The 20008-nt window shown below is 50.4% G+C and overlaps 1 protein-coding gene across 23 annotated transcripts in view; it reads left to right on the top strand.

Moving 5' to 3' along the window:
* Positions 1–20008, top strand: part of ATP9B (ATPase phospholipid transporting 9B (putative)) — a 249713-nt gene that overhangs the window by 170530 nt on the left and 59175 nt on the right. For all 23 annotated transcript variants that reach the window (XR_010407147.1, XR_010407148.1, XM_064577568.1 and 20 more), the window contains one exon: positions 6537–6679. Coding sequence is in view for 21 of the 23 variants with exons in the window: in XM_064577568.1 (XP_064433638.1) it covers positions 6537–6679 (143 nt within the window). In the remaining 2 variants the exon portion in view is untranslated. The remainder of the gene's footprint in view (positions 1–6536; positions 6680–20008) is intronic.

Here is a 20008-nt window from a genome sequence, read left to right as displayed (position 1 = left end):
TTTCTTGCAGTTTTGTATAAAGAAAGTTAGACAAATTTGAATGAAACTTTCTGATTAACTTTGTTGGCAGTACTTTCCAAGGGTAGGTAAAATTTTCAGGCCCCAAATGTGATAAACTTTATTCTTGAGAATGAAGCAGGCTTTGTTTTAACAACAAAGTGCAACTATATCATAGCAAATTTGGGGAATGCAAGGTGACATTAAAAAAAAATGTGACCTGGATAAGTTATGGTCTATCTATACAATGAATACTATCCATTAATAAAAAGGAATAAAGTACTGATACATCGAACAACTTGGGCATTTATAGGACGTTCTTAAAGTTAGAAAATTATAATGATGGACAGTTCAGCGGTTGCCAGGGTTCGGGTTGGGGGCAGCTAGCGCTGTTGGGAGTTAACCTGAGGACTGTGAGATGGAACTGTCTGATCCCGATGGTGGACGGGTGTGACACGAATCTGTCCTTGGGACACATAAAGCAGAAGAGTGTGTGTCAAACCTGACAGAGCCTGAATAAAGCCTGCGTTTGACTTAATCGGGTTGTAACACTGGTTCTGCTTGGAGAGTGTGTTTCGTGGCCTAAGGTGTCACCACTGGGGGAGCACCCGGGATCTCCCCTGGTTTTGCTACTTCTGTGAGTCTAAAAACGACTTCAAAGTTAGAAGTTACAAAAAAGCAGGGCGCCTGGATGGCTCAGTCATTAAGCGTCTGCCTTTGGCTCAGGTCGTGATCCCGGGGTCCTGGGATCGAGCCCCGCATCGGGCTCCCTGCTCTGCGGGGAACCTGCTTCTCCCTCTCCCACTCCCCCTGCTTGTGTTCCCTCTCTCGCTGTGTCTCTCTCTGTCAAATAAATAAAATCTTTAAAAAAAAATTTACAAAAAAGCAAAACACTATCATCACCGTTGGCCCACGAGAGTTGGTATATACTTGGAGGTGGAGGTTTCAGGCTCTGGAGTCTGGGGGTTGTGAGTTTGCATTCTTGGGTTGAGGGCACCTCACTCTTGCTGTGGCCTAAGGAGGTCTCTTCTGTTCCTTCGCAGGGTAAAGTATTTACTGCACCAGTAGCTGGATTCACTCTTCAGCCCTTTGTCCTTCTGGCTCTTCTTGTTTCAGTTTGTGTTGTCTTTTCATATAATAATGAGCAGCTCTTTCATGTTTGCAAATATATTTATCTCATTTGCCTTTTAATTAGACTGTGGTACTTTTTCATGAAAGATCTATAGATGCGGTTTGTAAATTAAGTATAAGTTAAAGGGGGACTTTATGTGTCAAACAGGTGCAAAGAAGATGCGAAGAGCAACCTGTTGGGTGTGGCTCGAACAAGAAGCCCAGTGCCCTCTGGGTTTTCTCCCAGTCTGCTGACTCTGCCTGCCTTCTTCGGGTCAAATGTTTTCTCTGCCCCGTCTTCCTCACTTGCTTACACAGATGGTGTTAGTGGCCTCAGGCTCATGTTCTGCTCCCGTAATTACACGCTTTCTTTGAACCAGTTCAGGAAAACTCCTGAGAGTGCACTGGTGCTCCCAGAACCCAGAACCCAGCAGGGCCTCACTGTGCATAGCCTGGATCCGCAAGGCCCGGTGCCCCGGCCCGACCTCGGAGCAGGGGTGGGCCTCTGCGGCCGCAGCCTTGCAGCCCAGCAAGGGCGTGACTCATCCCCGCTCTGTGTGCGGGGGACGATAGTGGGGGCGCTGGGGGCGCCTCCTCCCACCCCTCCAACCTCTGCCCTGGTTTCACTGTAGTTACTGACCCCTTCGGTAGAGAGCTGAGCTGAGCTTTTCCAACCTTGAAAAGCATCTGATTTTCTCCCTTCAACCTTTTCTTTTTCTTTTTCTTTTTTTTTAAGATTTTATTTATTTATTTGTCAGAGAGAGACCACATGCACAAACACGGGAAGGGGCAGGAAGGGCAGGCAGAGGGAGAAGCAGGCTCCCCGCTGAGCAGGAGACTCGATGCCGGGACCCTGGGATCATGACCTGAGCCGAACGCTCAACTGACTGAGCCACCCAGGTGTCCCTGCCTTCAGCCTTTCCATCTGGTCTTTTTTTGCCTGGTTAACTTTCTTAGGAATATTTTGACACAACCAACATGCTTCATTTGGGGTCTTATATATCTTTGCCATTCCTTTACTCTTAGACGACCAGAGACATTTGATTTTAAGGTGTATCAAATTGCATATAATTAGTACTTTTACTTATTTATGAACTGCAGGAAGTGCCTGCCCTTTAATAGGAATATTTATCCCTTTCACGTATTGACACACGTATTTGGCCTCACTCCTGCATAAATACCTTTATGCTGCTGCTCTGTGGTGTGTTTTACCTGTCAGTACACACACACACACACTCGTGGTCCTCTGAGCTCCAGCTGGTGCAAAGTGTACGCAGTATTTCACGTGGCCCCCACGTAGACACCGAAACAACTCTGGATGGTGGGGAAGGCCTGAATTACCTTGTTGCCACTCACCCCGATATCTGAGCCTATGATTAATATTTGATCGTGGGGGATGTTGAGGAGGTGGGGCTGACGTCACTCTGAACGGAAGGCGAAGAGGTGAGTCTCCCTGAAGACCATCCTTACTGTGCCCCGTCTCCCGAAGTGTGGCGCGGAGCAAGGGTGCGTTCTCGGAGGCCTCCGGGGGCCCCAGGTCCTGGTGCGCTCCCGGGCGTCCCGCTGCCTCGTTCGCAGCTTCTGACTCTCCTTGTGGCTCCGGCATTTCTTTGCTTCAGTTGATCTGGAACACGGATGCTCCATTTATTTCTCCTACTTCATTCCAATCTCTAATCTTCCCGCACCCATTCAAAAACTTAATAATGTGATGTAGAATTTTGCATATGCCAGTTTAAACTGCTTTCACACCTTACCGGGTTTTCTGTTGCTTAGGGCCGAGGGCTGTCCGTTTTGTGTACCCTTGTGTATGCAGTGGTGGATGCGGTTCCGACGGACTCTCAGGGTACTTGGGTGTGCACCCACCTTCGTCCACTTACGTAGCATCTATAGCTTCTGAGCTCTGGAGCCTTGCCGACGACCTGCCTTCACCTAGTGGTGCACAGACGTGCTGCCCGCCCCGGTCCATTCCCTTTTAGCTCAGGGCTCATCTTCTCTATAAAACCTTCTCCCGACTGTGGAGACCGGTGATCCTCTGCTCCAGTGACATAATTCAGTAACCTGCTTTTATGCGTTAGTGCCAATACCCACAGTGACCCTACCCTAGAGGGCGTTTTACAGGTACTGTGTGTGACCGAGGCTCAGATCAAGTGGGTCGTTTGTCCAAGATCATAGAACTGGTAAATTTGGAAATTAACCATCAGTACAAGTCATACCTGACCTTAACCCTGTAAAATTCAGTTAGCCATGCTTCTTCCTGATGGAGCATAAAAAGGGGGTTCAGAGAATTGGGGAGGTTGAGCGGGCCAGAGTTGATTATTGAGATAAGGGAAATGAAAGGGAAAAGGAACCTGGAGTCCTTCGGCAGTTCTGGCTCAGGTGACAGGTGGTCCCAAGGAGTGTTTCCTCCTCCTTGAGAAAGAGTAGATTTGTCTGTTTTGTTTTGTCTGGCACCGGAAGACGAAGGGGGAATGTTACCGTCCATGGTATATATTCATGTAGAGGGATCTGTGGTGAGTCTGAGGTAGGATCGTCTGCAGGCAACAGAATACACTGGTCTCAGGCCCAGGACAGAGGTCCAGACTCCTAGCAGAGACTTGAATGTCACCCTCCACGTGCCCAGCATTGGGAGAGTTCAGCCAGTAGGATCTTGGTGCCATCCCTTGCCATCCACGGTGTGTCAGGAAGAGGTGGATGGGGCGCCTGCATGGCTTACTCAGTGGGCATCCGACGCTTTGTCTCAGCTCGGGTCTTGATTTTGGGGGTCATGGGTTCAGACCCCATGTCGGGCTCCGCACCCCAGAAAAGAGGTTAAAGATGTCACAAAATGAAAAATTTGGGGGGAGATTCAGATAAAACGGCATCTGTGCCATTTCCCATAGATGACAATTGACAGGAAAAAGCTTTGATTACTTTTGATAGAACTTGTCCTTAAAATGATTTGTGCTCAGATTAGGATCTACACATACGCCTCAGGCAGGCAGGAGTGTGCGAGCCCTTTCGGGCGGCTGCATTCCCTGGGGAGCGCTGCAGGCGCAGGGCCTGGCTCAGCTGCGAGCCCGAGCGCCACCAAGCGCCACCAAGCGCCACCGCCACCGCCCCATCATATCAGAGGACAGTCTGAACGCAGCGGGCACCATGCAGGCTGACGGGGTCCTGGCCCATCACGGCACTGAGGGAAGTAGGCCTCCTGTTTATCCAGGGCCCGGGTTCCCTCCTCCGACATTGCCCGGTGGTGAGGTGAGGCCGGGCGGGACTGTTTGGTCAGGAAAGAGCCCCCGGGAGGTGCCTGCTCCGCGGTCAGCCTTGTGCTCCTGTGCTCAGCTTTGGTGCCCCTTCTTGAGACTCCTGACGCTCCGCAGAGTCCAGGGGCTCCGTTTCGGTGTGTGTCACAGTGAGGATCACGATGGCCTTCGTGTTCACTTGACCGTCTAAAATGGCAGACAGCTTTTCCACTTAATTTGAAATGGATCACAGTTGGGTCAGCTAGCAATAAAATGAGCTTAAAATAACTGGTATCCTTTACCTTATAATCTACCTCTGTAATTCTCAAAATGGTAGGCTTCATGTTTTTTTGTTCGTAAGTCATGTTACTGTGAAGTACTTTACTAGACGAGCGGAGGTCTAAATTTTAAAATTCTATAAATTAGCACATTACTAAAAAGTAAGTATAGTGGTGATAATTATGGTTACTCTGTGAACTTAGTGTTTGAGATTTGAGCTTCTAGAGATTTTTAACATTAAAAAGCAAACTATATGAACGTTTGACCAAAATACACGATGCGTATAAACTCAAGCTTCTGCTTCCTGTGTGGTATTTCAGTCTTAGTTGAAGATACATTTTCTATGATAGTTTTCACTTGTAAAGTGAACTTGTGTTTTATTTTTCCTTGAAGATTATCCGCATTCTCTGTTCACTGGCCTTGCGGGTGTGTGCCGTAAGCCGAAAATAGTCCCCTGGCGTTTATCTGTGACTCAGTATTTCGTGAAATAACAAATTCTTACCGTTCATGATTTGAAGAGAGCAGCGCGGATGAACCCAGAAGGTGCTCCTTGGGCTCCCACTGCTCCCCAAGCCCAGCAGCACCCCGTGAACTCTTGAAAACTTCCTGCCTGCCTGTGGAAGTCTGTGTACTTGTCAATTAAAACTCTTCTTTCTGACCAGCAGAGTTCTTAGGATTTTTAAGATATGAGCTTTATGGACAAATAGCTCATTATGATTATTTTAATTTTCTTTAACTTACCTACAGACTGGACTCTCTCCACTGACTGAGTCCTCCATGTTGCTTCTCAAGAGTGCGTTTCTTAGTAGGTAGATCTGTATGAATTGCCATGTTGGTCATAATGAGTGACTGCCAGCAGCTTCCCCACATTGTGTAGCTGTATCACATATCACATCTGCTATTTTCTTTTTTTTTTTAAAGATTTTATTTATTTATTTGACAGAGACACAGCAAGAGAGGGAACACAAGCTGGGGGAGTGGGAGAGGGAGAAGCAGGCTTCCCGCGGAGCAGGGAGCCCGATGTGGGACTCGATCCCAGGACCCTGGTATCATGACCTGAGCTGAAGGCAGACCTCTAACGACTGAGCCACCCAGGCGCCCCACATCTGCTATTTTCTTGACCAAATCAAATCAGGCACAGATTTTTTTCTAGAATTGGAAGCATATCTGAATGGTCTTGAGTCTGAATGTGAACGAGAGCAAAGCTGGGTACGTGTGAAGGTGGGAGCAGAGTGAGTGTGTCAGTGAGCCCCGCAGGGAGTTGAGTGCCGCTGAGGTCACAGAAGAGCCCTTTGTCCATCTCCCTGACTGTGAAACCCACGATCTGCACCATGGTCTGGCCCCCGCCACGCCTGATCCCACCTCCTGCCGCTCTCCCCCACGGTGCTTCTGCTCAGGCCACACCACCGTCCCGGGCCTCAGGGAGGTCCCTGCCCTGGCTCGGAAGCCTGGTGTTCTGAGGGGCCCAGTCCTCCCAGGATGTGTTTGGTCTGGCAGTCATCGTCCCAGGAAAGCATCCTGTTTGTTCTTGTAAAATGAGCGGGTGAAGGTTATGGTGCATTTCGAATATCTGTTCCGAGTGGGATGCTGCCTGATCTCCTTACACACGCACCATCTCTCCTTTGTGTCTGAGCGGGGGTACTTAACGCACATCCACCTTCTCCTCCCGCATCTGCCTCTGCACGCTCCGCTGGAGGACCAGGGTGAGGAGCCTGTTTACCATCGCCTACAAACATGATAAGGGACCTAAAAAGGTTTGTTGGCTTAAGTGTCAACAAATTCATTTATTTTAAAGTCTGAAATACGGTGTTACCTACTTAGTTCACGTGAGATTAAAGATAATATGTCTGTATGGAAAACATGAGTTTGAACGTATTGTGTGGGTTTGGACCCAACTAACGACTGTGATGAACCGGTTTTGTTTGGCAGTTTGCGTGTGAACTTGGACATGGGCAAAGCTGCGTACGGATGGATGATCATGAAGGACGAGAGCATCCCCGGCACGGTCGTGCGGACCAGCACCATCCCAGAGGGCCTGGGGCGCCTGGTGTACTTGCTGACGGACAAAACAGGTACTGCTCCTGGTTCGTGTTTGCCTTTGTGTGCGCTCGCCGGCATCCAGTGCAGGGCGACCTGGTGCGTGCGTGTGTAGCGGCGTATGGAAGTCATTCAAATTTGGGATTTTCCACACTCCACTGAACACTCGCACCCAACTAACCTTCACCTTCGAATAAACACGGTATCATTAGAATTAGCAAAATGTTAAATCCTTAGAGATTTAAATGACACGTTTATATATTTTTGAGTCTCTGCTGCCGTACCGTTCTTTGTTTTACTAGCTGCGGCTTCTGGAGAGGAAATACTGCTTGCCTGTTTATTACAGGATGATACTTGTGAACTGTTGGAAGAATGTAACAAGACGTGTGTGGGTTTGGTATTTTAACAGTAATGTTCTCCTGAAGAGCCTATGAGTGACTATCCCACCCTCAGGTCCCTGCTCCGAATTTTATTTGCCCTTATTTCATTTTTCTTTTGTTTCATCAAAGAATCCTTGTCAATCCTTAATATGATAAATAAAAGATAAACTGAATCCAGTGAAAATCCTAGCAACAGGTTAAATCCCTCCCTGATTTCTTCACTCATAGTTTAAATTCCTGGTAATTCTTGGGGCGCCTGGCGGCTCAGTCCCTTGAGCGTTGACTCTTGATTTCAGCTCAGGTCATGATCTCAGGGTCGTGAGATCAAGCCCCGCGTTGGGCTCTGTGCTCAGCGGGGGAATCTGCTTGAGATTCTCCCTCCCTCTGCCTCTCCCCTCAGTCACATATGCTCTCTCTTTAAAATAAGTAAGTCTCAAAAAATATTTCCTAGTAATTCTTGGTGAACTAGAACTAAGAATACTTGTATAACATGATAAAATATGTCTCAAATAAAATTCAGCATTATTTTTAATAAAATACTAGAAAAAACTTCACCATAGTCAGGAAAAAGAAAGAGAAATCTAACAACCCTGTTACTTCACATGTTTCATTCTGGCCGTTGCAGTAAGACAAGAACTAGAAATAAGCTCTACGCCTGAAAGATGGAGCAAATATTTGTAGATGAAATAATGAACCAAGGGAATCAACTGCTAAGAGTAAGAACCAATGAAGCGTCAGGTCACAGGTCAGAATAATAAAATAGCTCCCTGCGTGTCAAGCAGACCGAAGAGTGAAGGCCCCGCTCGTGGTAGCGCGAGCGCGTGTGAAACGCATGGGCATAGACGGGAGTGAAGGACGTGCGTGAGGATGATCAGACCTTACAGAGAACCGTGAAGGAAGACGTAAACCAGTGAAGGGACAGACTGTGGTCTCCAGCGCAAGGCCCCCAGCGCGAAGATGAGGGATTGAGTAGAGCCTGCCTTCACGATGAAGTGATAGGTTTACTGCAGTTCAGTCAAAATCCGTTTGCCTGTGGCATGTCGTTTTGTTTTGTTTTCTAATTTAAAGTGGGTTTTTTTGTTTTTATTTAAGTAACCTCTATCCCCAGCGTGGGGCTCAAACCCGCAACCCCGAGATCAGGCGTCACACACTCCCGACTGAGCCAGCCGGGCGCCCCAGCAGCATTTGGTTGTGGTCACGTTGGTCCTTGTGGCATGTCGGGGGCTGTCCCGTCAGGTGATGCTCGTAAGTCCGAAGAACCCCAAAGTAATGAGGGGCTCAGACTCAAGAAGGTAGGCTGCGAAATGCCTTCAGATTTCTCCCTTCCCAACCTCATTGAGCCGACAGGGAAAGATTCAGAGAATAAATCTCAGTGTGGGGGACACACAGGCATGCCTGCACAGAGGTTGAGTTATTTCTCGGAGGCAGGTGGGATTATTTTGATGGAGAAGCTGGAGTGAAGCAAACCCAAACTCAAAATGGTTCCTGAAGGGACCCCACAGAAGAGGGTCCTGGAGAATCGGTGAGTTTACAGCACACAGGTCTGTGGGGGCGGCACAGGAGGCCGTCAGGCTGCCCACCGGCGGCGGAAGAAACCCAGCTGTACTCAGCCCTGCACTCAGCAGCCTGGACCTTGTGCATAAATGCAGTCGGAAACCAGGAACAGCGGCGTGCACTCGGAGTCCTGCACAAACAGGCACGCTGGGCCCCAAGTGCACAGATCTGTGCGTGTTCACAGAGAAGCCCAACGGAGCCCTGAGGAAAGGGTGCCGGATTACAGAAGGGCTTAGTCACACCTGTAAATTCAGTGTCAGAATTAAACTACGTTTCCACATGCCAGCAACAGTGGGGGCATTTAATTCCAAAAAGGCCAATTAGAATAGCAGCAAAATGTATAAAGTAATTAGAAATAAATCCAAGCAGAACATGTGTAAAGCCTGCATGGATGTAAGTTTGAAGACCTGAGCAGGAGCTAAGTGAGAGGGTGGGCGTCTCAGTGCCGCACCCCGCGTGGACAAGTCCGACCTGTCTGAGGCGCACGCTGCCCCAGGACCTTGTCTGCACCGTTGGTGGGGGCGTTACCTGGCGGCCACCGCTCTGTCCCGACGGACGAGCCCCAGCAGCCTCCGCACCGCGGTGCCCCTCTGGCTCCTGTTCCCCAAGGAGACACGTGCGCACGCGCAGCAGGAGACAAGCCCAGGAATGTTCATGGCATCATCTTGGACAACAAAACCAGACTGAACGTAACAGAAGCGATTATCAGTACAATGCATAAATCGTGGAGTGTTTGCAGTTGAATGCTAACAAGCAATGACGGTGTCACAGTTTAATGTTGAACCAAGAAAGGTCTGGGGCTTGGGGCACCTGGGTGGCTCAGTTGGTTAAGCGACTGCCTTCGGCTCAGGTCGTGATCCTGGAGTCCCGGGATCAAGTCCTGCATCGGGCTCCCTGCTCGGCGGGGAGGCTGCTTCTCCCTCTGGCCCTCCTCCCTCTCATGCTCTCTGTCTCTCATTCTCTCTCTCAAATAAATAAATAAAATCTTTAAAAAAAAAAAAAAAAGATCTGGGGCCTTCCCCTCTCAGAGGCCTGTGCTCGCCTCCTGCCCTGTGTTCTAGGCGTGGGGCGTGCTTATCCGGGGAGCAGGTGCAGTCTGGGCCGTCCTGTCTGCACCCCACCTGCTTTCGTGGCCCCTTAAATCTGCATGTAACACGCCTAAGTGTGGTACCTGTTATTTCATGTCAGTTCACAAACAGGAAGCCTAAGTCAGCTCACAGTATGCTTGAGGAGTAACTGGTTCTCTCTCCTCTCCCTGTGTCTCTGGATGTGCGATATCAGCAAGGGAAGAAGGATTTTGTGAAATCATTTCTTCTTAAAATCCAACTTTTTATTATGCATTTTAAATGGTGATGGGGTCATCATTCTGTTTCTTCATAGCTCCTCCGTTTGTCTTTGAATTCTGAGTTCCATCCAGGTTAAGGATGAGTGGTTTTGCCCAGAGTCATAAAGTGAAACCCCATTTTCCCCATGTCTCACTCTGCTGCTTTGACAAAGCAAAGGTAAATAATCTGGGCTTCTGAGATTTAAAAAGAATTACAGAATATTATATAAAATATGTGAACGAGAGAAAATCTTACACATTTCATTTTCCAAAAGGCCTTTTTGTGCCAGAAGTCACTGAAGGGATCCCCTGTCATCGCTTCCTAGTGTTGGAGCTGCATGGAGTCTTAAACATTTTTAGTGTTTTTAAAAATTTTTGGTCTTGAGCTTTTTCAGACCCTTTCTGCGTAATCACGAGGTGAACGCCACCCACGGCACGTCCGGCGAGCCACGCGCTGTGCCAGCCCTGTGCCTGTCCTCGCCCCGGGGCCACGGGCCCTTGCCCTTCACGGGTCCTCCTCCCCAAGGGCACTCAGGAGGGAGTGTTGCCTTGGCCGCTTCTAAAGGCCACACGGACCAGATTGCAGGTGAAGGACATCAAGGACGAGCTGTGTAATTGCCACAACAGTGCCAGCACATAGTAGGACTTAGCGCTGTCCCCACTTCGACTCTGTAAAAACCAGCTTCTCGCACAGGTGGAGGCCGCCGGCACACCGGGGTTAGGCCCTCACCTCTGGGCAGCGTGCGGCCTCGGGCAGACCCCACCCTCCGAGCAGAGCCCTGTGTTGTCTGCCAGGAGGGCTGCGTGGCTCGTGCTCGCGCTCCCCTGCCCTGCCGGGGGTCCTGCGCAGCTGTGTATCTGGTGTTACTGGGAAGCGTCGTCCGGCAGGGACTGAAGTAACTGCGCTCTGTGTTGTGTTACTCTCGTCGTGTGAGTGATTCAGGTCCTCTGCAGTTGGCCGGGGCCCAGCGGTGGGCACCACCATCACGGAGGGTCTGATGGGGGGGGTGGTTTGGTAGAGGGTGGAGAACTCAGGGTGTAAGACCGTTTGCAGACATCATCTGCTTAACCGAATGAGCTGTTGTGTGAGGAGCCTTTCGCTGCTGACATGACCGTAAGGCAGTCCCTGGCGCGATTGTGATCGGGCTTGTGCCTCATCAGTATGCTTTCTGACAAGAAGCGTCCATCACGCGGCCTCTCGTTTGCCCCAGCAGAACAGAGAATGAGGTGTCCCGCGAGTGCGTTACAGTTTCCTTCTTGTGGACAAGAAAGCAGTGTGGTGTAATTAGGTCTGATTGGGGTGCACGTTTCGGTAAGATCTGAAATTAATGATGTTGCCATAGTGACGCGTGTGGCCAGCAGTGCATGAAACATGAAGCAGTTCATTCGACAAGAGCAGACATCTGTTAGCTGCCAGGGTGCAGAGCGTGTTGACACCGACCAGAAGTGGTGGCCGTGCCATGACACGTGAGCAGACGGCGCTGGCACGCCAGGGCAGGTCGTCCGCACCGAGCCCGCCGGGGGGCCTCCGTGCCTGCGCCGGCTGCTCCTGACGGAGCCCCTGCTCAGAGACGGTGTGCAGGGAGCTCGTCAGTCGTAGCCTTGGCGCCGGGCGCAGCCTGGTACGGCAAGCCGCAAATTCCTTTGCTGGGAATCTTCGTGCTCTGGTACACGACAGCATTCCCAAAGCGCGCCCCGAGACAACAGGCCGTTGGCCGTGCGGTTTGCACGCGGCTCGCGTCAGCTCCCAAGGCCGCATCCTCTGCAACGGGAAGTGCTGTGTCCGCGGTGGCAGGGGCAGCAGACCATGGCGTGCGCGCCTCGCTGGGGAGACCTGGAGCTGGGCGTCGTGTCCCGTAAGCTGGGGCCGGGCGCAGGCGCTGCAGCCTGCGGGCGACAGTGGGGTCCCTGGTGCCGGCACAGGGTCTGGGCAGGGCTGGCTGGCGTGGTGCGTGACCGGTGCGCGCACTTGCGTGTGCTGGGCTCTTCACCCCAGGCGAGGCGCTTGACGCGGGCAGTGGTTGAGCCAGAGGCCTGTCGTACTGGGAACCGCGGCCTTCTGAGAAAGCGTCACTTACAGCAAATACAAATTAACAGAGAATATGGCCACAGGCCGCAGGGTGTTAGAAGTTGTGTTTCCGTCCCCCGTTGCTTCGTTGTAAAGTGTGAGTAGCTCTGTGTTCACGTCACCGTTGATCCCACGTGATCATTGCTTACGACCTGGCTCCTGCGCTGGAAGTCTGTGGGGCTGGGTGGGTGGCCTGTCCCCGTGTGCCACGGGCAGACTTCCCTTTGTTTCTGTGCAGTTGCCACGCCCTGGCTGCCCCACGCACAAGCTGCGGTGCGGCCGCGCCACCCGCCGGGAACACTGGGTCAGAACGCTTTGCAGCTGCGTCTCCAGCAATGTGTCCTCTGCCTGCCTGTGAATCTCCATCGCCGCCCTGAGACATGTGCCTGCAGGACTTTGTCCTTAGAAGTTAAGTTCCCCTCTACCTGCTTTGCTGCTCATCCTCCAGAGCACTCTACCTTATTAAGGAGCTACAGTGTTTTCCTTCTTCGGGATTCACAAACATGCCTTTTGTCCAAAGACGTTTTCCGTCCCTGGCGCTCTCCTAACGGCCAGGTCACGGGGAAGCCTTCTGGTGGCATCTGCCCGCCTGAGTCAGCCCATCCCTATCACGAAGCTTCAGACTTGGGACATACTAACAGTTGTATTAAGATGACAAAAATTGTACGACCTATCAGTTGATTGAAATCATGAAAACCGTTTAAGATTTGAAAAGCAGTTTTGCGTTGCTGACTCTTTCAGTAACTGGTTTAACCTTAGACACCCCTGCTGTACAAGAGGGTGTAGAAAGTCTCAAACTCACCCTGACTTTCCTGCTCAGCGTTTTACAGGGTCTGCTATGAAGTAGAAACATCATTGAAAGTTAAAAAGATCCTTCCAGGATTCATCTTAGTATGTTAGGAGATGATATGCACCCCTACATAAAGGAGCGTCTGCATGCATACCCCAGTGTCTCTCACCCAGCAAGATGCAGATGCATTCATTCAAATGGCAAAATAACTGAGCCAAAAATTTCATCGTTTATTTGATGAAATGATAGTCATTTGTTTGAATATTCTGTTATAACCTCCGTAAGACGTGATTTACTAGCAACTAGGACGATGGTACCAGATGCAGCGTTTGACTCGGATGGCAGGCCACCGGGGCAGGTCGTGCCAGCATTGGGCACGGCCACCGTGTGCTGTCAGTACGGTCCGAGCTCCTTCACAAGGCCACCTGGTGCACAGCAGCAGCCCCCTTGCTTCCCTGCCCTCGCTCAGCCCTCGGTGACCCCTGGTCGACTGTATGCCTCAGCCGGTCTGCCTGTGCTGGACTTCTCCCAGGAGTGGAAGCGCACACCGTGTGGCCTTCTGTGTCTGGCTTCGTTTGCTCAGTGGACACTTTCCAGGTTCACCCGCATTGTCGCATGTCTCAGTACCTGACTGCTTTCTATCGCGGGGGATACTCTGTCATGTGGATAGACCACATTTCATTTCCGCCTCAGTTGAAGGACGTTAGTGCGGGTTTTCCTGTTTCTGTTAGGAACAATGCTGCTATGAGCAAGGTTCTAGCCAGGGCGGGTAGGCAAGAAGAAGAAAAAGGCACCCATACTATAAAGGGGAGTGAAGCTAGTTGTGTGTGACATGGTCTTCATACCAAAAATCATAAGGAGGGGGCGCCTGGGTGGCTCAGTCATTAAGCGTCTGCCTTCGGCTCAGGTCATGATCCCGGGGTCCTGGAATCGAGCCCCGCATCGGGCTCCCTGCTCTGCGGGGAACCTGCTTCTCCCGCTCCCACTCCCCCTGCTTGTGTTCCCTCTCTCACTGTCTCTTTCTGTCAAATAAATAAATAAAATCTTTAAAAAAAGAAAGAAAGAAAATCATAAGGAATCTCCTAAAATCTATTAGAAGCAATAATGAATTTAGTAAGGTTTAAGATACAAGATGAATATACAAAAATGAATTGTATTTCTATACACTAACAACGAACTATCCAAAAATAGAATTAAGAACACAATTCCGTTTACAATGGCATCAAAAAAATAAAATCAGTACTTTATAGTGTTGAGATGGCAATAGGATTCCCCAAATTGATTTACAGATTCTACACGATCCCTCTCAACATCCCAGCTGCCTTCTTTGCAGAAATTGACAAGCTGATCTTAGAATTCCTGTGGAAATGCAGGGGGTGGTGCCCAGAGTGGTGTAAATAATCTTGGGAAAAGAGCAAGTGGGAGGACTCCACAGTTCCTCATCCCAGAGCCTGCCACCAGGCTGCAGGAATCAAGACAGGACGGTGCTGGTGTGAGGACAGACCTTGAGATCGAGGGAGTGGCATCAGAGTCCGGACATCAGTCCGTAGCTGGACACTCGGACGACTTCCAGCAAGGCTGCCAAGGCGGTGTGCCGGGAGGAACTAAAGCCTGACACTGCCGGCCGACTGGATTCCAGCAGGGGTGCCGCCATCCTCACTGGGGAGGACCAGCCCCTTCAACAGACAGGTGGGGAGAGCAGGACGTCCACGTGCAGCAGAATGAAGGGGGACCCCTACCTCACACCACACACAAAAACTAGCTCAAGATGGATCGCAGACCTAAATGTAAAACCTAAAATGATCATTTTTTTAAACTGCTGAGTTTTCAGAAACTACTCTAAATTTGTGTTCTATTTCATTCTCTTTGGCTCCATTAAGCACCAGAATAAAGAACTTCTAGGTATCTACCTTAATATAAAACTTTATAAACATAACCCAAAAAATAAAATAAAAAATAAATGTAGACATAACCCAAAAGAGGAAAGAAATAGTTTAAATTTGGATATGTTATCTTTTAATTATTTTAAACTAAATTTTTAAATGCAACAGTATATTTACTCTTTTAACATGTGCTTGTATGTGTCTATGGGGACTCTGTGGCCTCCCACAGTTTCAAGGGGTCTTTGTGCATTACTCTAGAGAGTTCTCCAAACGGCAGCAGGAAGCAAACGTAACGACATGGTTGGAGTTTTCATCTCAGAACTTAAAATGCCGTCACCAGGCTGAAGAGGACAGTGAGCTGAAGCCATGTATTAAAGTAGCAGTCACTCTGCAGCTCCAGGTTTGCTGTCTAGAAACAGTCTGTGACTGGAGCAGTGATCATGATGTGCCTTGGTTTTGGAAAATACTTGCTGTCCCCATGGAGTATTGCATTTGGGAATGCCAGAATGCTCGTCTTCAGTAGCCTCGGGAGCACGATGCTCTAAGTAAGCCATCTGCCATGTGACTCCGAGAGGTGCCACCCTCAAGCCGTGGTGGGTTCGTGGGCGCAGGACCTGATCATCGGCACAGGAAGAGGCGGGCGGCCGTGCCTCTGACAGAGGGCTCTGCCTACGCACAGAGTGTCTGCGGAGCCCAGAGGTCCGCCAGCACCAAGTCCAGACCGCAGGCAACACGCCGGAGCAAGTTCATTTACCAGGAAGGACGAGAGAGCAGAGAAGGCTGTGGCTTGGGCTCAGGAGGCTTCACCTGGACCCGCACTCAAGCAGACAGCGTAGACACCCGACGGGAACCAGGCCTGGCCTTGTTATTTGATGCTGAGGAGCTACTGCTGTTTGTTGCTGTGACAACACGGGGGTTACGTGTATTGTAGGAGCCCCTTCTTTTGTTGGTAGCTGACACGCTCAGGCAGGAAGTGGCGGTCCCAGGAGCGTGGCCCAGTGGTGGTCCTTGCTGACGTGAGGCGTCCGTACGCCGCTTTCCGTGACGCCATTCTGTCCGCTTTGGGGTATGTTGGACATTTCCCTTAAAAAACGCAGACGGGTTGGGACGGAAGACACATTCCCGAAAGTCAGTTCCTGGCACTTCTCGTTCCTCACGTTTGTGGTTGAAATTTCTTGCGTGTTTTGCTTTCTCCCTGCTGTTGGTAGCCCGCATACACGCATGTGCACATGCACGGATGTGCACACAGCACAGCGAGAGCGGTGCCCGACACACGCCCCGGGGCTGTCCCGGGTGCGTTTGCACGCAGTAGGGCGTCTGGCAGTAGGCCCTCCTAAGTCAGCGTTGCTCTCGTGAGGTCAGCTCCCATACAGAGCAGCGTACGCGTGCTGGCGCCTGGTTGTCCTCGGGGCCTCCTGGCGGGACCACCTCCTCCTCGGCCCCTCCAGGGAAGCTGCGTGAGCGTGGAAGCTGTAGACCCTCCTCTCCACACACTCGCCCACGTTCCGCTTGCTGCTCTCCGGCCCACCGAGGTAGAGGTGAAGAGGGGCTCACACCTGAGGGCAGGATGAGATGCGTGTCCCAAGAACCGTAAGCCGCGCCTCCCACGCGCAACCCCCTTGTGTCTCAGGTGCGTTTCCTGCCGCAGCACGGCCTCCTGCTCGCGCTCCGAGGCTGCCTCGTGGCGTCGACCGCCAGCCGTTAAGAAGTCCATGCCTGGCTCCAGAACTCAGTTCAGGGAGACACGTGGCTTTTCTCTAAACGCATTGTCATTTGCTTTTAAAAATATTCGCATATTCCTAAATCCGTGTTAAGTACCACAAGTAACGATAGTTTGCAAAGTCAGGAAATTAAAAAGAACAACGGTTTTTCCAACAGAGCCAGTTTTCAGGACAGGAGGGTATTATGTAACAAAGCGTCTTCTGCTTTTTTGTGCAGTGCTTTCCAGGCTTGGGCTCTAGCTAGAAAACTTCTTCATCTGGTTGAAAAACAGTAATGAAATTGTTTACGTTTCTGTCCTTTGGTGGCAGCATCCTACGTATTTCTGCCAAACCTCCCCTTCCTATTTATTTATTTATTTATTTATAATTAAAATCAATTAGCGTATAACATACTAGTTTCAGAGGTAGAGGCCAGTGATCCATCAGTCTTATATCACACCCAGTGCTCGTTCCATCACGTGCCTTCCTTACTGCCCATCCCCCCACCCCGCTCCCCTCCAGCAACCCTCAGCTTGTTTCCTAGAGGTAAGAGGTTTGTCTTGTGGTTTGTCTCCCTCTCTGGTTTCATCTTGTTTGATTTTTCCCTCTCTTCCCCTATGATTCTCTGCCTTGTTTCTTAAATTCCTCGTATCAGTGAGATCATATGATAACTGTCTTTCTCTGATTGACTTATTTCGCTCAGCATAATGCCCTCTAGTTCCAACCACATTGATGCAAATGGTGGGTATTCATCCTTTCTGATGGCTGAGTAATATTCCATTGTATATATGGACCACGTCTTCTTTATCCATTCATCTATCGATGGACATCTGGGCTCTTTCCACGGTTTGGCTATTGTGGACTTTGCTGCTATAAACATCGGGGTGCACGTACCCCTTCGGATCTCTACATCTGTATCTTTGGGGTGAATACCCAGTAGTGTAATTGCTGGATCGTATGGTAGCTCTATTTTCAACTTTTTGAGGCACCTCCATCCTGTTTTCCAGAGTGGCTGCACCGGCTTGCATTCCCACCAACAGCGTAGGAGGGTTCCCCTTTCTCTGCATCCTCGCCAACATTTGGGACATTAAAATATGTGATATTACAGTTAGCTTAATGAAGGACAAGATGTAGCTAAATCAGGTGCTTAGGCATATTTTGCCTTGATAAAACTAAACTATCATTCAATAATTATACTTAATACTGTATTTAAGTCCATGAACCTTAGAATTACTTCCTAATTTTGCAGTTGGGAAGCAGAGGTTGATGACCTGACAGAGTCAGCATGTGCGTGAAGAGCAGAGGCGTCCCCAGCGTCGGGTGCACGAGCTTACAGACGCCAGAGGCCGCGCGTGCCGTGCTCCATGTGTCAGCGTCTCCCCCTGCGTGAGGAGGAGGTCTCCTGCAGTACTGCTTTGGAGACCTCTGGTGCTGGGGAGGCCAGTGTGAGCCCGGGTCCTGGAGAAGGCGCCGGAGAACGCACTGCAACCTGTGCCCTGTGCGCACGTCCTTGTTCCTTCCCATGCCTTCGGTGAAGTGTCATAGCAGGTTTCTTCCAGTGGCCGGTTGTCCGCTGCGTGTGGTACCGATGCAGCCAAGGGGTCTGGGTTTCTTCGTCATACTTCTTACTTCGATGCACTTTTTGTATTCCTTACGTCGTGCAGACTGTGAACTCAGGGTAAGCGTGTGTTCGCCCCCGCCCCAATTCACACGCTGTCTGGGTTTGTGAGTTGGGCGTGCCCACACCCTCTCCCAGACAGGCTGGCTGTGACTTGGGACGGCTCGCCCGTGCTGGGTCATGGGGACGTGCTTGTTGGACAGCAGTATCGTGGCGCCACCTTGGTAACCGCGGCGATCATGCATCTCAATTCCTTTTTCCATGATGAGTGGAGAGTGGGAAAAGGATACGCTGATACCAAGCGTGAAATAAACGTAGTTCTCATACACATGGTATGGTTGAGGTGATCATGGAAATGCGTTTGGAAAGGAGTGAGGTCAAGCAGCCATCACTGAGCTTTGTTCGGTGTCTTGGCCCTGATGCAGGTGACAGCATATTCGATGGTGAAGGGAAAGAATCAAAGTGAAGGGGGCCGATTGCTGGAAGTGTGGTGTCTTAACACCGAGGCACAGGAGTGTGGGGTTTACATTCCTGTTAATTCTCTGAAGCTGGTCCTTCCCTTTCCCACACTCCGGACCTTGCGTGGAACCACCATTGTCTTGTGTAGAGACCGGCTCTCTCCCCGGGCACTCTGGTCCAGGTGATAAGGGGCTGTGACCTGGGTGTCAGGATTTAAAAACTCCCAGGTGGTGAGTGGGCAGCAGTGCTCAGGGTCTGCTGGGGTGCGCACAGTTAGACACAGAGCCACTGCCCAGCCTGAACGCGGTGTCCCCATCCTGTTGATCCAAGGCCATGGAGCAGGAGACCTAACCTCACGGGCATGTTGGAGGTCCTACCCGCTCTGCTGCCTTGATGTAAAATACATGCCATCTTCAAAGAAAAACTGTCCATTTAAAACCATAATGTTTTATTACAACAGTGTGTAATCTCAAGACTTCTTAAGAACATGAGCATTTGCAAGGTATATATGGATAGTAGAATTTAATAGGTTTTTACATAAGGAGACCAGTATAAATGTAAATTTATCACTAGGTAAGTAAATGTGTAACTGTCAGATCTTAAGAACGTAATTTAGGGCGAGTGCCTCTGAACAGTTCTGTGATCATGAGCTAATGCCAGTCAACGGCCTTGCTGAGCACCCCATGTGGGCAGAAGGCATCCGGGTCAGTAGAACCTGTGGGTCCCGGGCATGGCCCTCTACGTAGATTCAAATTGTACTCCCCGAAATCTCATCTTGAAGAATCTACCCCACATAAATAATGGTTTTGTAGCTGCATTCTTTGGTGATAGCAAAAAAATTTTAAACCACTGGAGTATCCGTGTTTGGGAGGATGATCCAAAAGAACATGGTATATCATACCGGGTTTATGGTATACCCCCTAAAAATAACATAAAATACCCCTGTGTGTACTCATGTGAAAAAATAGTTCATAAATGCATACTGATCTCTACCAGTGGAAAAGTTGGGAGAGGTTATATACCTAAACTAGGTGACCCCAGGGTGTGAAAGGGTACAACGAGTATTTACAACTTTTAAAATAAATGAGGGCCTCCAATTCCAGAATGATGGAGTGGATGTTCTTCTCCCTGTGCGTCCTGCTGAGCACGCCACGCACCTGACGTGCTGCATGCAGCGCACACAAGAACACCGTGAGCGGGGAGGGAGGAAGGCAGGCTCGCCCCGTCAGGAGGACCAGCGGTCCGTTCCCTGGTGTTCCGCCTCGTGCCCAGACTGGGGCCTAGAGAAGCCAGCAATGCAGAATGCCAGTGGGCACAGACAGGCCGAGAAGAGCTGCTCTCTCTGACTGAAGACGGGAACGCTCACGCTTCCATTCCAGCCGTTGGAGAAACCACAGCGTGTGTGGCCCCAGGATGATGTGACGGATGGAGGAGTCAGCACCTGGTGCAGTGGCAAGTTGCGCAGTGTTTCCTGTCCGTTTGTGCTCAGCAAAGGCCCCACCCTCTGTCTCCGAAGACCAGGTGGGGACCCTAGACTTCCAGCCTCTCGTGGCCGTCCACAGATGACCCAGCTCCCTGGCCAGCGCGG

The sequence above is a fragment of the Mirounga angustirostris genome, unplaced genomic scaffold (genome assembly GCF_029215605.1).
Source record: "Mirounga angustirostris isolate CCGP_5_RB_7025 unplaced genomic scaffold, mMirAng1.0.hap1 SCAF_14, whole genome shotgun sequence".
NCBI classification, from domain to species: domain Eukaryota; kingdom Metazoa; phylum Chordata; class Mammalia; order Carnivora; family Phocidae; genus Mirounga; species Mirounga angustirostris.
Note: the sequence above shows the minus strand (reverse complement) of the source record. Positions and strands in the feature narration are given on the sequence as shown.